General features: G+C 37.2%; 1 protein-coding gene across 1 annotated transcript in view; it reads left to right on the top strand.

Annotated features, from left to right (window-relative positions):
• Positions 1-15,102, top strand: part of LOC101848837 (dynein heavy chain 3, axonemal) — a gene marked incomplete at its 5' end in the record, with an annotated part of 135,539 nt that overhangs the window by 102,762 nt on the left and 17,675 nt on the right. Inside the window, 9 exon segments of the mRNA XM_035971600.1 lie at positions 1-172; positions 578-715; positions 1,503-1,607; positions 2,842-3,002; positions 3,483-3,654; positions 4,319-4,444; positions 5,272-5,449; positions 10,043-10,153; positions 13,393-13,469. Coding sequence (XP_035827493.1) covers positions 1-172; positions 578-715; positions 1,503-1,607; positions 2,842-3,002; positions 3,483-3,654; positions 4,319-4,444; positions 5,272-5,449; positions 10,043-10,153; positions 13,393-13,469 — 1,240 coding nt within the window.

The following is a 15,102-nucleotide window of genomic DNA, read 5'->3' as shown; positions in this document are numbered from 1 at the left end:
CTTCATGATCACCCCACTTGGCCTGGAGGATCAGCTACTGAGTCTGGTGGCGGCCAAGGAGAGACCTCAGCTCGAGGAGAAGAAGAATCAGCTGATCCTGGAGTCGGCACACAACCGCAAACAGCTCAAGGACATTGAGGACAAGATTCTGGAGGTTCTCTCTTCCTCTCAGGTCAGGAAAAAGTGGATGACAATCACTGTTTAGTTTTAGTAGAGGTTTTACGGCGCTCGCAACTGCATAAGGTCATATGAGCGCCAGAAGATTAGAGGTGTTACAAGAGAGTAACAAACATAAAAAAAGAAGAAGGGGAGATAAGGACGATAGATGTTTGATAGGAAAGAAGAAGCAAACCACACCAATAAAAAGAAAAGATAACAATCACTTTTTGCTACTACTATTTCTCCAGTAGTAATGAATAAACTTATTCTTATCCTTTCTTTTTATTTTCCTATGAGCACTTATCCTACTTTGCTGCACAGCTGTTTTAACTTGTTGAGTTACAAAGTGCTTTAAAAATGCATGAAAAAACGTCATTCACTGTCACCAGTAAAAAAAAATTTTCTCCACATTTTACAGGGCAATATTTTGGAGGATGAGACCGCAATTGAGATCTTGTCATCCAGTAAAGTTCTTTCCCTCGAAATCTCTGAGAAGCAGAAAATTGCCACAAAGACGGAGGAAGAGATTGATGTCACAAGGAATGGTTACAAACCTGTAGGTTTTTCTCTTTATGGAGTCTTTTAGTTTTAGTAACAGGCTTGTGGCACTTACAACTCAAGTAAGTCATGTCAGTGCAAAAGGTTAGAGGTGTTACTAAAGAGTAAAAGACATAAAGAAGAAGAAGGAGAGATAAGGATTACAAATGTGTAGTAGGAAAGAAGGAGAAAACAACATCATAACACCTGCCAACCACCCACTGATAGTGTCATAGAGGAATAGAGACTTTTAGCACCTAGAAAATATTTGTCTTTATTTCTTTTGCTCATTTAGAAAGTGAATGAATGTATATTTGACAGTCTTCTCAATGTATCACTTACAATACTTATTAGTATACTTAATATAGTGTAAAGTGCATAGAGCCTGCTGTTGAGCGGGGATATGCGCTATACAAATGCTATTTATTATTATTAAAGTCGAAAACGTTCAAGTAATGTAATTATATCACCATAATATCAAGAGACCTGTTGACCTGGACAATATACAGAGATATTTTCAAAAGAGAGTACTGCTGAAATTGTCTAAGACGGCCACCCATTGTTGAGGAGAAAAGTGGCCGTCCTGAGTTCGATTGCCAAGTGGGGAGAAATTTTTATAGGGGGTCTTGGTCTTTATGCTGAAATGTTGTATCCCTCCTAGCCCGGGTTGGCACTGACAGGCAGGGTCAGAAACCTGCCTTCTAAATGATCTAGATTGTGTTGAGGGGGGTGTAAAAACACCTGTCTTTTTAAAAAATAACTTTTTTTGCCTGTTCCGCTTCCTGATGAACACATCTCTGTCTCAGGTGGCCAAGCACGGGAGCATGTTGTTCTTCACCATTTCTGACCTGGCCAACATTGACCCCATGTACCAGTACTCCTTAGCCTGGTTCATCAACCTCTATCTGCAGGTTTGTTAGTTTTTGTTTTTGTTTGTGTGTGTGTATTGGTGTGTGTGTGTGTGTGTGTGTGTGTGTGTGTGTGTGTGTGTGTGTGTGTGTGTGTGTGGAGAGAAATATCAACAGGTTAATTCTTTTTTAATGATTGTGTTTATGTTGTGTGTGTGTGTGTGTTTTTGTCTGTATTTGTGTGTGTATGTGTGTGTGTGCGTGCATGTGTATTTGTTTGTGTGTGTGTGTGTATGTTTGTGTGTTCCTGTATATTGTAGGCCTACATGTTTATTCAACATTGTATGCATGACTTGCTTGCCGTATAAGTGTATGTCTTCTTTCAATATTTCTCTCACGAATTAGGAATGTTTACTTATCATATATTCTATATTACTTTTCTTTACTTTGTCTCAGCTTCACCTTTCTTTACTCACTTTGTTTTATATTACTCTCAGGAATTGTATTTGCATGAAAATCTGTGATGCTACAGACTTTATACAATTTTAACCTCTTTTTCTTCATAAATAAAGTGTTGGGAAATTAATTTGACAAAATTCTTTTTATTCTTCTTGTTCATCTTTAACTCTTTCATACCGCGGCTCGAGTTACTCTCACCCCTGGACCGTGAGCCATGACCTACTTTTGTAACAATTGAAACTGAAATCTCAAGCTGAAGAATTATCGTTTTTAGCAACAATGTTGAAATAGGTCATTATTTCCCCTTTATTTTCATATACATGTGGCTAATATTGGAAATTGAACTCAAAATCTTTATTTGTCTGCCGGTAGGCAGAATCAGAAAGTATGTCACAGATAGAGCCCGTTCCATGTGAGAAAAAAAACCCAGGTAGTGAAAGAGTTAAATAGACACCCCAGTCTCTGACACAGAGGCTGCTGTCCACAACAGGTTCTCCAGGTTCCTGTGGAGTTTTTGAGTCTCCCTGCCTAGGGTTGGGCCAACATTTCCTTCTCAGTCAACCCAGTGCATCAAACATTGGGGAGGCTTGAAGTCAATGAATTCCTGTTTGGCTGCTGGTTCTGCCATTGACACTGCTCTGAGGTGCCGATTCTGAAGTTCATGTAGTGGTGGTGTTTCAGGCGGTTATGCCCTGTTCAAAGTTTTAACAAAATGATAATTAGAAAATATCTGCATTTGAACTAAATTTTGAAAATGTGGAAAAGGAAAAGCTTTTGGGGACAAATGGTAAATTGGTAGAGCATATTATTTATCTTGTTTGGGTTTTTTTGTTTTCAGTCTATTGCAACTAGCACCCCATCACCAGATTTAGCGGAACGCATTGAGAATCTGAATGAAGACTTCACCTACAGTATTTACCAGAATGTCTGCCGCTCGCTGTTTGAGAAAGACAAACTGCTTTTCTCCTTCCTGCTATGCATTGGTTTGGCCAAGGGCAGGTAAGCCAAGTGTATTTTAGTGTTGTTATGTGTAAAGTGTTGGCTGCCTTGTCCATTATATCAATAAGACCTCAAGTTAAAGGCATAGAAAACTCATAAATGAAGTAGACGTCCTCATGAATTTACTAACATTTTTGTCTTTGTGTAGTGATCCACACCATGATAAATTAATCATCTGCTTTTGAGCAGGATGTTTTACAACTGTAATCTATACATAGCTATGATATAGTCTAGTAAGGAACTGTCTGATACTGTTCCACCTATACTTTCTAGCCTGGCTGTCCATCCTTAAAAACTTTTGCTCCAAAAGTCAGTGAAACTTTGAACTCTTAGTCGTAAACTAAGGGGGGGGTTGTTCCCTTATGGAGCTCTAGAGTTTCTAATGATAACATCATTAGATCCACATCAAGTTGAAATACAAAAGCTGCTGAAATTGTTTTGGACCAAATTACATTCCCTGATAATAAATCTGTCTGCCAGAGGTGAAGTTGATGACCAAGAATGGAGATTCCTGCTCACTGGGGGTGTGGCTCTGGAGAATCCATTTGCTAACCCTGCCACGTCGTGGTTGTCAGAGAAATCATGGTCAGAGATTGTGAGAGCTTCCCAGCTACCAGCCTTCAAGGGATTCATGGAGATGGTTCAAAATGCGGTAAATTTGTGACTGTTCTTCTGGTTGCAATTGCTTAGCAAAAAATGTGCACATTTTAAAAATAGAAACAAGAATGTCTGCGATTTGTGATTATTGTGTAAATGGAAACTACTTTGTGTGTTTGCAGACTTAGACACAGAATGTTGTGAAAGGTAGAGCTAGAAATCCTTTTTAATCTTTTGAAATGATTTTTTGAATTGATCATGGTGTAAGATGAATCAGGAGGTTTGGAACGTTTGTGAATACTGACTTGTGCTTACAAAGAAAGAACTTTGACAAAGTACAGAGTATGTCTGAAAATTTATTGGAAGAGAAGGCAATTAGGGAAGATGTTATTAGCAGGGATTTTGCATGTGTCAGTATTCATTTAAGGCAGGTTCAGGGTTAACTCATTCAAGATAGCTAAATGTAGGATTCTCTGAAGCTTTGTTTTGTTTTAAGAAGAATCTGATGTGATGCATTGAACAGTTATGATCATACAATTAGTGCTGTACTTAATTCTAATGAGCATTGATCAGACCCACTGCACACCAATAAGAGGGACGACCCTTTCAAATGGTAAAAAGTTCAAGAATTTCAACAATAGAGTATGCCGTACAGGTTTCTTACACTGTTTTTAAGAAAGCAGAATCTCTATACTGGGACTTAATTTTTTCCCCCTCAGCCTAATGAATGGAAGAAATTGTATGACTCTGCCACACCTCACTTGGAGAAATGTCCTGAGCCCCTGTGTTCTCAGCTGACCAGTATGGAGGAGCTCATTGTCCTACGCTGCTTCCGACCTGACAAGGTAACCAATGCACATTAAATATCCTTCTGTAGCTTGAAAGTTACATGGAATAAGCTTAGAAGTTGCTAAACTGGACCAAAAAGAGCTGTGTGAAATTTATGGAAAGATGTCGCAGCTGACAATTGATTTGTTAATCATGTTTTAAAAATGAGAATACATCTTAATGTGCATGCTGATTCTGATCTGTCAAACAGTTATGAATAGGCCATCATTATAATGTTGAAGGTTGAGCATTTCATATATCTGCCACAGGTAAGTATTCAAAGAGTTAAATGAAACTTTGTTATTGCTCAATCATGAAATCTTGAGCATGCATTGAGCTGTTTCAAAAGTTCAATCAATTTGATTAATTTGTGTCACGATGCGGTGGAATAAGGCGCTTGTCAGTTTTTGGGTATAAGAAGTTATTGGTATCATCTCAAAGCTTGTTAATTTGTCTACCTTTCGATTAAAAAAATACCCATCTGTTTGGAATATAAGTCGAGATATTTTGGATTGAAGGAGATGGGGCTCCCCTGCTTTCAGAGGTAAAACTAAAGAGAGAATGGTTACCATAATTTGGTGACTTCCAAAGCTTCAGAGACCTTTGGAACTGTACATTTACTTTTTTTGTGCCTTTTATCAACTTTTTTCAGAAAAATCCACACAGAAATGTGTTTTTAAGTGGACATAAAAGGTGCTGAGCCAAAAAAGAAAAATTGGAAAAATTGCCAAACTCCCAGAAAGATGCCGGTTTCTTTGATTTAATCATTTTGACGAGCGCTTGATTTCACCACAATGCCTCATATTTAGTAACACTCATTATGTTATGTTTCTCTCGTGTACAGATGGTTCCTGCCGTGCAGAGCTTTATCGTTGACCGCATGGGTCAAAAGTACATCGAGCCTCCAACCTTTGACCTGTCCGTGTGTTACAAGGACTCACACTTTTTCTCTCCACTCATCTTTGTCCTGTCCCCTGGTGCTGACCCAATGGCAGGACTTTATAGATTTGCTGAAGAGAAAGGTGGGTCTTCTGCTATTTGTCTTTGACTGTTTGGGTAGAAAGAATTATTTCAACTCAATAACGATCATTTAGTGCAGAAGAAAAACGAGATGGAAAGAAACTACTGGTGGAAAGTGTTTGTCTTTTGTGTGAGAGTGTGTTTATTTTGCAGTGAAAATAATATTTTTTTCTTTTGGCTAAGAGAGAGTTTTTATTTTACATTAGTACACAGAGAACTTGCGTGAATTAATGCTATACATAGCTGCTACGTAGAGTAGAATTAAATGAGTAGCTTAGTAATTGTGCCCATGATGATACTCATCATTTTGTGGTTAGCATTGAATTTAAAAAACAAGATGACCCAAAGTCGAGGGTAAAGAATAAATTTTGTAGTTATGTTATTACAACTCATGTTCTTTAACCATTTGAAATACGAGACTAGAACAGTGAGAAAGTGAACAAGATGACAAGGGCGGTGTAAACACTGTTGTTGGCATTGACTTGTATTTGAAATGGGATATGAGTTGTTGCCATCTTTTTTTTCCTTGTTTGAATAATGAATCGAAGTCAAAATTATAAACCCATATTCCTCATTATCTTTTATGCAGTTGTTGTGATCAGTGCTACATGATGAGCAGCGTGGTTGCTCTGTTCCATTCAAAGCAGATATTGCAGGCTAATGTGGGGGGGGGGGTTGTTGTTTCTTGAGTTGACCTTGTATTTTGTTATGCTGGTTAGAATTTACTGCACATCCACTTGAATGGCTACTTAAAATCAACATTTGTTTTCCTGTCGGTATGATTTTTGTGATTATTTTTTTTCTGTAAATTCTCTGTCATGTCACGTCTTAGAGATGAATGACGAAAAGAAGACATTCTTCATTCTTTAAGTTCTTGGAACTTAAAATTATAGCTCAGTCAATATCAGTCGGATTATTTAAATTTTAAAGCAATTATTGGATTGTCTGGGATTAATTTTCAAGATTAGAGGGTAATTTTATGATATACTGCATCTTTATAAGTTTCCTTTGCTTTCACGGATACTTTGAATGTCTTTTCTTTTCTTTACCAATGGCTCCTTGTCCTCACTTTGTCTTTCTAGATATTTGACATACAGTACGAGCATTTTATGTTTTGGTTGAGACAAAACGATGAAACCCAATATTTTCTCAACAGCTTTTGAACCAAAATTTAATTTTGTAAATCTGCACCACTTGCAAAAGGACATGCCCCTGCAGCATTACAAATACTTATAAGGACATGCCCCTGCAGCATTACTAATACTAATAATTTTATATTAATTTCTACCGGCAAGTTTACACTTGTTATTTAGTAAGTATCAGTATCCTTCAGCATCTCGTGATATACAGCATCGCATTTGCCGTATTCATCATTGCTTGGTGGTCAGCTCACATCTTGTCATGGTTATGAGTGACTATTAGGCAAAACAAAGTTACCACCCATGGATTCCCGTTTGGGCAGGAATGTATATGTGTGGCATAGTGGTGAAATCTGGCACTAGTCAAAATTATGATGAAAAGGAAGAAACCAACATTTTTTCAGCTGGCTTGGCAATTTTTATCTTTTTATTTTTTGACTCAGCACTTTTTATGTCCATTTGAAAACACATTTCTGTGTGGATTTTCACTGAAAAACGTTTATCTAAGTTGTAAACAAAATTTAAAACTTTGAGGTTCAAAATGAGCCAAATTATTGTCAACAAATATTCACTGGCAGGTGTTAACAAGAAAATCAAATATTCTCTAAAAAGTGAAGAGACAAGATCTGTGACCAATGGAATTAACATGCAATGACACTTTGTGTTTGATGCAGATGCTACACTTTGCAATTTGTTTTCTAAGAGGCCCTTAACTATTTCATACCGGCGTCTGTTGTGTAGCAGTTAAGCGCTTCACTGTTGCACTCAGAAAACTCGAGTTTGATTCCCGAGTGAGGAGAACATTTTTATTGAGTATCCGGGTCTTTCTACTAAGATGTTGTATCCTTCTCAGCCCAGGTCGGCCTTTACAAGCAGGATTGGGAGACCACCCTGTAAATGATCTAAATCGTGTTGATGGGGGCGTAAAAAATACCTACATTTAAAAAAAAGAACTTTTTATGAAACAGGTATTGCACTGTTAGAAAGCCTCTTTCAAGGGGAAGTACACATAAACAGTAGCTTTTGAACATTGTGGTCCAAATGTATTTCCTCAATATAATATGCTATCTCTGGTCCTGTTTTGTGAATTTTACTTACAACAGTCTGGAAAGGTTCTGGATCAGTGACTGCGGTGTTAAGCTTTAAAATTGTTTTTGCTCATCAATAGTCCCAGGTCTCAAAGAGTTCATCGTTCATTGTCAAGATTTAACACCCCTTTCAACACTGTATGATTGTTTAAGAGAGGGGGGACGTCTGAATTTAACGTGTTAGGACTTAGTAAAATTCGGCGGAGAGCCTTAAAAACTCCCCAAGAAAACCCAAGCTTAGAATGCCCCTTTGGGGATTCGAACCAGGGCCATCAACTCCTTAGTCCAGCATGATACCAACTGGTGCGCTCTCTTGTAGAGTAAACATTGTTTATTAAAAAAAAGACCCACAAAGAAAAAAACAACTGTGTGGGTACCTTTTAAGATAATTTTTTTAAACTTATGACTTTCAACTTGTCTGGTAGTGGCTTAAGTGTTGCATGCACATGTATGAGTGCATGAATAATGCATGAGTGTGCATGAATAATGCATGAGCGTGCATGAATATTGTATGAGTATCCATTTAAGTTGTACGAGTGTGAATCGAGGGTTTATGCGTGCATGAGTGCGTATGAATGGTCCATAAGTAGTCATGAATGTTACATGAGTGTTGCATGAGCGTGTGACTAAGGTATGACTTGAGTGTGGCTTAAGGGTTATAATAATAAGTGATGTGTCCGAGGTCCTTTTGTCAGCCATCTTGTTGACTTTATGTCTTTAGCTGATTTGTCATTTTCCACAAAAGAAATATTTTTGGATTATGATGTGCTGAGTTGGTTTCTGAAACGTTTCCTGCCTTGTATCAGAAAAGACTTGTCAATGTGAGATCAAGGCCACCAAATCACTTGTGATTTTAGCGATGAAATAGTGGGGTCTATTCTGTGTCATCTTTTGAAACTAGTGACAAATACTTACTTTTACTACAACTCATGGATAAACTGAAGCAACCTGAAATCTAGACATAGATACAAATCACATAAAACAAGTGTGAGGTCTTATATAAGGCTTTAAAGACATGAGCTGAGGCCTCTTAAAAGGAAAGATAGCCGTACATAAGCTGAAGGTTAGTGGGTGGTTTGCAGGTGCTCTTGTGTGTTTTGGTCCTTCTTTCCTATCAAACATATCTATCATCCTTATCTCTACTCCTTCTTTTTGTGTTTGTTACTCTCTTGTGACACCTCTAATCTTTGGCACTTATATAACCTAACTGTGTTGCAAGTGCCGTAAAATGCTTACTAAATGGTTATTTAGGATCGGGTCCTGAGGTTTTAAATAGAAAATTTAATCAACAGCAAATACTGCTTTCTGCACACTACTTAATATATTTTTTATATATTAACTGTATCCACAGTTCATAGACGTTTTGTAGTCATTCATGTAATCTATGCTATTCACTAGATACCCGTTACACGCTTTTCTTTCACTCTTTACACACTCAATGCAATTTTTCTGCACTTCATTATATTTTAAGTAGTTCATAATCAGATTATGGGCTTATATTCCTTTTTGAATGAAAGTATGTACAGTTTCCAGTGAAAATGAAAAAGACCTTGTGTCTCTTCAGTTTATGAAGGACAGTTTGTTCAGGTGTGATTTTGTATGTGTTTGTCACTTCAGTTTGTGAGGATATTTTTGCTACCGGTAAGTTGGTTAATTTGTTTATCTATCCTGTCTTCTTCAAAGGTAATTCTCTGTTGTAAATATTCATTCCTGGGTGTCGTTTCAATTTCTGAAAGTATTTATTGTAAACGTCTAAGTAGCTTTTGTATCGTAATTGTAGTTTTGTTTGTCACTATAGTTTGTGAGGACTTTTTTGCTGGTACCGGTAAGTGAGTTAATTTTTTGGAATGTCTTGTTTTCTAGGAACGTAGTTCTCTGTTGTAAATATTCTTTCTTGGGTATCGTTTCAATTTCTGAAGGTACCTCTTTGTAAAAGTTCTAGTTGCTTTAGTATGGTAATTGTAGCTTTGGGTTTTTTAATCTGAAGTTTCTAAATATTGTCTGTTTTTGTTTTTGTTGATGTCGTTTTCTTTGTACATGTGGCAACATTCAGATAGGGACTCTCTTTTTTAGCTTATTAGTTCTTGGGGTATGGTTGAAACTGATAGATTGGGTAAGTAGCCTTTCTTGTGAGTGTTCTCCTGTTCTTTTCCAACTTCTGTTGTAATTGTAAGTAAGAGTTCAGTCCAAGCCCGTGGGTCTTTCAAGAACAGCTACACAGGTATGTAATTACTAACAGCCCAGTGTTTTCCCTCAGATTTATGGTACAGGCGTATTCCTCAACCTCTCATGCATCCCGAACCGTCTGTATTTAGGACTGAATGTCTTGTCCAAAGTACTCTTCTTATGCTGATTTTCTTTGCACTAGGCATGCTACCCACCCCGGGTGCAGCATCCAGGCCTGACCCTGAGAAATCGGCAGAGGATCGCAGGAAGATGAGCGTAATAGGGGAGATAAATCCAGCAGAAATCCTGGCGCGTATGTCCAGTGCACTTTGGGAATCCCTTGGTTTTATTGCCATTTTTCTCCGGCTTGTAGCGTATTGGAGCAATATTTAATCTCGCTGTGATGGGATCCATTTTTTTTTTCCCTTATTCTTGCTTTGGTTTTTATTATTGTGGCTATATTTTGGAAGGTATTTCTGACATTTTATTGATGACTAACCTTTTGCTTTTGTATGTAACAATTTATTCTGTTGTCCAGCCTTTTACTTTTAGTAACTTAATGTAACTTCTATCTCCCCAGTGAAGAACAACGTTCTGCCTCCATGCATGCATGCAAATAAGAATATCATGTCTTCTACCATTGCTGCTCTAAAAGTAGGCCTACATATATATACAGGCGAAATTGTCCAAAGAAAGCCACCCACTGTCAAGTAGAAAAGTAGTTTTCTTAGATGGGTGGGCGTCTGAGGCAGTCATTATGAGAAAAAAAACGTAAGAGGGAATTAGGAAGTAATCATATTAGCTTATTGTCTTGGACAGGTGGCTGTTAGAGCAGGTTCGATTGTATTTCCATAAAACCTATCCTTTAGCTAGATTTTTATTTTCTTAAAAAATTTAGCTCCTATTCTGAAATAAGCCTTTTTATTCTTGTTCACGAAGGAACATCCTTACAGTTTTTATGGACCAGAACTTTAAAAAAACCCCAGAAAAGAACCATAAATATATATATTTACCTACATTTGTTACGCATAGTCTTCAAATTAGCAATCACATTTTGTCTTGGAAAATTGTCACAGAACGTATCATGACATTTGTATTTAATGAACACCTGACATTTTACAGATTTATTATCAATTGGATAAGGTGACTGTTGGTATGGGCTTTTAAAAATCTTATTTGATCTTCAGAGCCTCTTCATTTGGACCCGTTGTCTGCCATTGCTAAGTTTTATGGTATGGAGTGCTGATTGTCAAAAAAATGCGTGGGTGAAAGAAATCACAATGACCTGTGCTTTTCTGAAATCATCACCCCACCCACCCCACCCCACCCTTGCCCGTCCCTCTCTTCCCATGTAAATGAGCATCACTTCCCTCATCCCTTCTTTCCTCGGATACATGTTAGTTTGATAAGAGCAGTCACAGCTGTAGAAACTCATTCCTTCACTAAATAAGCATGATGAATGTCTATAGGGTCTTTTTTTATCTTTTTTTATTGAGATTATTTTTGCTGGTCCTGATGCTCTCTTGCTTTTCTTTTTGCGTGGCATGCAACGCCTATTTCACTGTTGGGCCTTTTCCAGTAAAATGTTTCAACTTTAGCCATGCTTGTCTTAAATATTTTAAATGTAAGAATGTTATCCTTTTCCACTTTGTCGACCCAAAGACGTTTCTAAATTTTATAAATGAAATTGACTTGTTCACAAAAATACAAAAATATAGAATTTGGTAAATATTTATACACTTGTATTAACATTGAGAATATATGTAAAGTTACATTTTTACTATATATGAAGAATTTGCCCATCCTTTTCATAAATAAATAGGCTTGTGACTATGCATATGTTTTAGGCGCCTACATGACCAAAACTGTGTCAATAGTGCCGTAAAACACCTACTCAATCCATCAATCGATCAACCAATCAATCAAGCGCACTTGCTTTCATCTTTGGTGTTTTTGAGTATCATCATTTCAAATCTTTAGTTGAAAACAAATCTTTTATGGAGTATGACATTGTGCATATTGAAACAGGTTTCTGTTATGAGTATAATGTTCTACCAGATGAAAATAATGTCTAGTCATTTCAAAGACAGATAGCTCTTGGCCCCCATAGTGCATTAGAAGGAAGAAAAGAGAAAAAGATGAAATTTTAAAGAAAACATCCCACTTTCAGCCTACATAGGTAAGCGCAGTTCTTTGAAGAAACATTTATACAAAACAATAGTCCGTGCCTGGAATGAATATTGTAATAGATGTCAGTTTGCAATAAAATGTAGGGGGTTTTTTTTTCATGATAGTCATGGTTTCCAAACAAACCTTTTTATGCCTTTATTTTTTAAAGATTCATTATTCATAAAATCAGTTGAATTTTTGTGATGTCCTCGGTCTTCTCAAATGTTACATCTTTTAGTGTGAATGCTACAGTCTTCACTTGCTGTTGTCAGCTTTTGGGTGTGGCTACTTGTGAGCATCATTTTCTCTTTTAAGCCTGGCAAATTTGCAGGTTGAATGTTGCTTGTTGCTTGGGAGTCATACTGTAAGCCTATCTATTTTGCTTGGAAAAACTTGTTTGTTTTTGTTTGTTGGCTGGATTTCTTGTCAACTGCTTCATGTGGTAAAGGTGATTTATTAATTTTTTAATTTTTTTGCTCATGTGCCTCACTTAAGCTAGTAGAAGTAGTAAACAAATGTAATCACTTTTGGTTTGGCATTGTTTATTTATGCAGTTCTTTTGATGGATTTTCTTTTCTTTTTTTTTTTTTTTGAATGTTTAAAAGTTTGTTTTTTTGGGGGGTTTTTTTTTGCTTATGAGTTTATACTGACTGCCTGGTGTGTAAAAAAATTATTGCACATTGTGGACATTAACTCATGGTGCTGTCACAGGGCAAGGATTTATTTGTCAAAAACTTGTTTGTGTGCACATGCATACACACAAAACACAAACACACAGGCAAACACACACACACACACACAGACACACAAATACACACACACATACACACACATACACATACACACACACATACGCATATACACACACACACACACACACACACACTCATACGCACACACGCACACACACTCACACACACACACACACACATACTTGGGTTTTTTTAGCATACAATCAGCTATACATAATAATAGTATGTGTGCTTATCCACACCTTTGAAGATTTGTGTCTGTTGTGTCTCATAACTGTCGAAATAGTTTTGCTTTGTAAAAACTTTTGACACTAATCTGTACATTTTTTTAGAAAGAGCTTTGTCGAGCCTCCACCATAATCTATATTAGTAGTTGTTTTTTTTTCTCTTTTTGCTTTAGTCCAATTTGAAACAGAAAATACTTCACATTGCTTATAAACGAACACAGATTTTGCATCATCCGATTAGCTAACATGTCACTTCAGGTTTTGACATGAACTCTTGGTACTGGGAAGGTAAAGACTGACAACATGCCTACCGTGTGACACCAATGAGTTACTCATTTGAAGGTTAAGATTGAAAAGAATTCAGTGCATCAGCATTTTTTTTTTACATTTTTACTCCAATCCAGGCACGAGCAAAAGCAAGCTGCAGACTATTTCCCTTGGTCAAGGACAAGGGCCTATTGCGGAGAGAATGGTGATGGATGTAAGTCAGTTGAGATTTGCCTTTCTTGTAAATGATTTTTTAATTTGTGTGAAGAAAACCATTTTTTTGCTCCTTTTTTATAGTTTAAAAAATGTCCCAATTTGAACATTATTTTTCAGTAATTGAGTTGTGATAGAAATGCTTAGATTATAACTTCTTTGTGTAAAATTGTTGTGAACTGGGTTCACTAGATTAATGAGTTTATTCAATATTTTCCAGGGTTTAACATGTTCCTAGTATGAGAATAATAGTGTCCTTTTGGTTTCAATGTGAGTCTGGAAAAAGGTATAGCATTACACAGGAAAGGGAGAAAGCTGTGTATGTAAGATCATGATCAAGTGTAAAAAAATTCATTCTGAAGTCTATTTGCTGCTTTTTGAAAACTACCCATTAAATCAACTAAAGAGATACTCAAAAGTCCATACTAGCAGAAGACTCCAATGAGTGTTGAACAACATCTGTCTTGAACCCAAAGTGATTGTTACATTGTCTTGTGTCCCTTTTGACTAAAGGCTCTCCGGACAGGAAATTCCAAATTTAACGTAATAATAATTATAATAAATAGCATTTGTATAGCGCATAACCCTGCTCAACAGCGAGCTCTATGCTCTTTACACTATATATTATTACCCTAGCAGACCATAGAACATTGAGAAGCATTCTCAGCTTCCTGGGAAGCATACAGTGCAAACAGCTGACTAAGTGTTCAAACAATAACAGACAAGATCTTGCACTGTCTATAGCTGGGTACCCATTCCCACCTGGGTGTAGTTAGGAAAATTCGTGTAAAGTGCCTTTCCCAAGAACACAACCTCGGGTCGCTGACGGGATTCGAACCCACGTCCTTATGGTTGCGAGTCTGAGCGCCTAACCTCAAGGCCACCAACGCCAAATTCTGACATCCCATGCCCTTGAGTACACATTTCATGGCAGTCTGTTACAGACCTTCAAATGCTATTACTGAGTATCATTCCCATATTTCTAAGTTTGGTGAATTTCAAGTATCCATTTTCAGCTAAATGAATTAGAGAAAATGTGATGGACAACTTCCTAGTACATTGATATGCTTGGAATCTAACCAATGATCTTATAACCAAGCATCTGATATGCATACTATGTCATAGAGAGAGAGAGAGCTTCAGAAAAGTCTAAAGACACATTTGTCAAACACTCTCCTCTGCCAGTAAATTTAGTATGTGAGAATGTGTGTGGGTCAGGGAGTTGTGTGTAGGTGTGTTTGCGCACGCATGTGTGTGTGTGTGTGTGTGTGTGTATGTGTGTGTGTTTGTGTTTTGAGAGCTGAACATCATCATCATCATACTTTTGTTACGATTATTGTTATCATTATTTTTATTATCTTTACCCTGCGATTAGAGCCATCCCACCAACTCCTGATAGGAAACTTTTTATCAGCTGTTCTTGTTTGAGCATTCAGTTACTTAAAACACTACTTACTTACTTACTACCCGTTACACCATCTGGCGTTTAGGGCAGCAACAAAGGATCTCCAGCTCTGTTTGTTTTGGGCCATCTTGGTCAACGTCCCCCACGAATGGTTCCAGGACTTCATTTCAGACTCTACCGTGCGTCTCCAGGTCACTTTGGGTCTGCCCCTCTTGTCCTTCAGGTGTCC

This window comes from Aplysia californica, unplaced genomic scaffold (assembly GCF_000002075.1).
Source record: "Aplysia californica isolate F4 #8 unplaced genomic scaffold, AplCal3.0 scaffold00469, whole genome shotgun sequence".
NCBI lineage: Eukaryota > Metazoa > Mollusca > Gastropoda > Aplysiida > Aplysiidae > Aplysia > Aplysia californica.
Note: the sequence above shows the minus strand (reverse complement) of the source record. Positions and strands in the feature narration are given on the sequence as shown.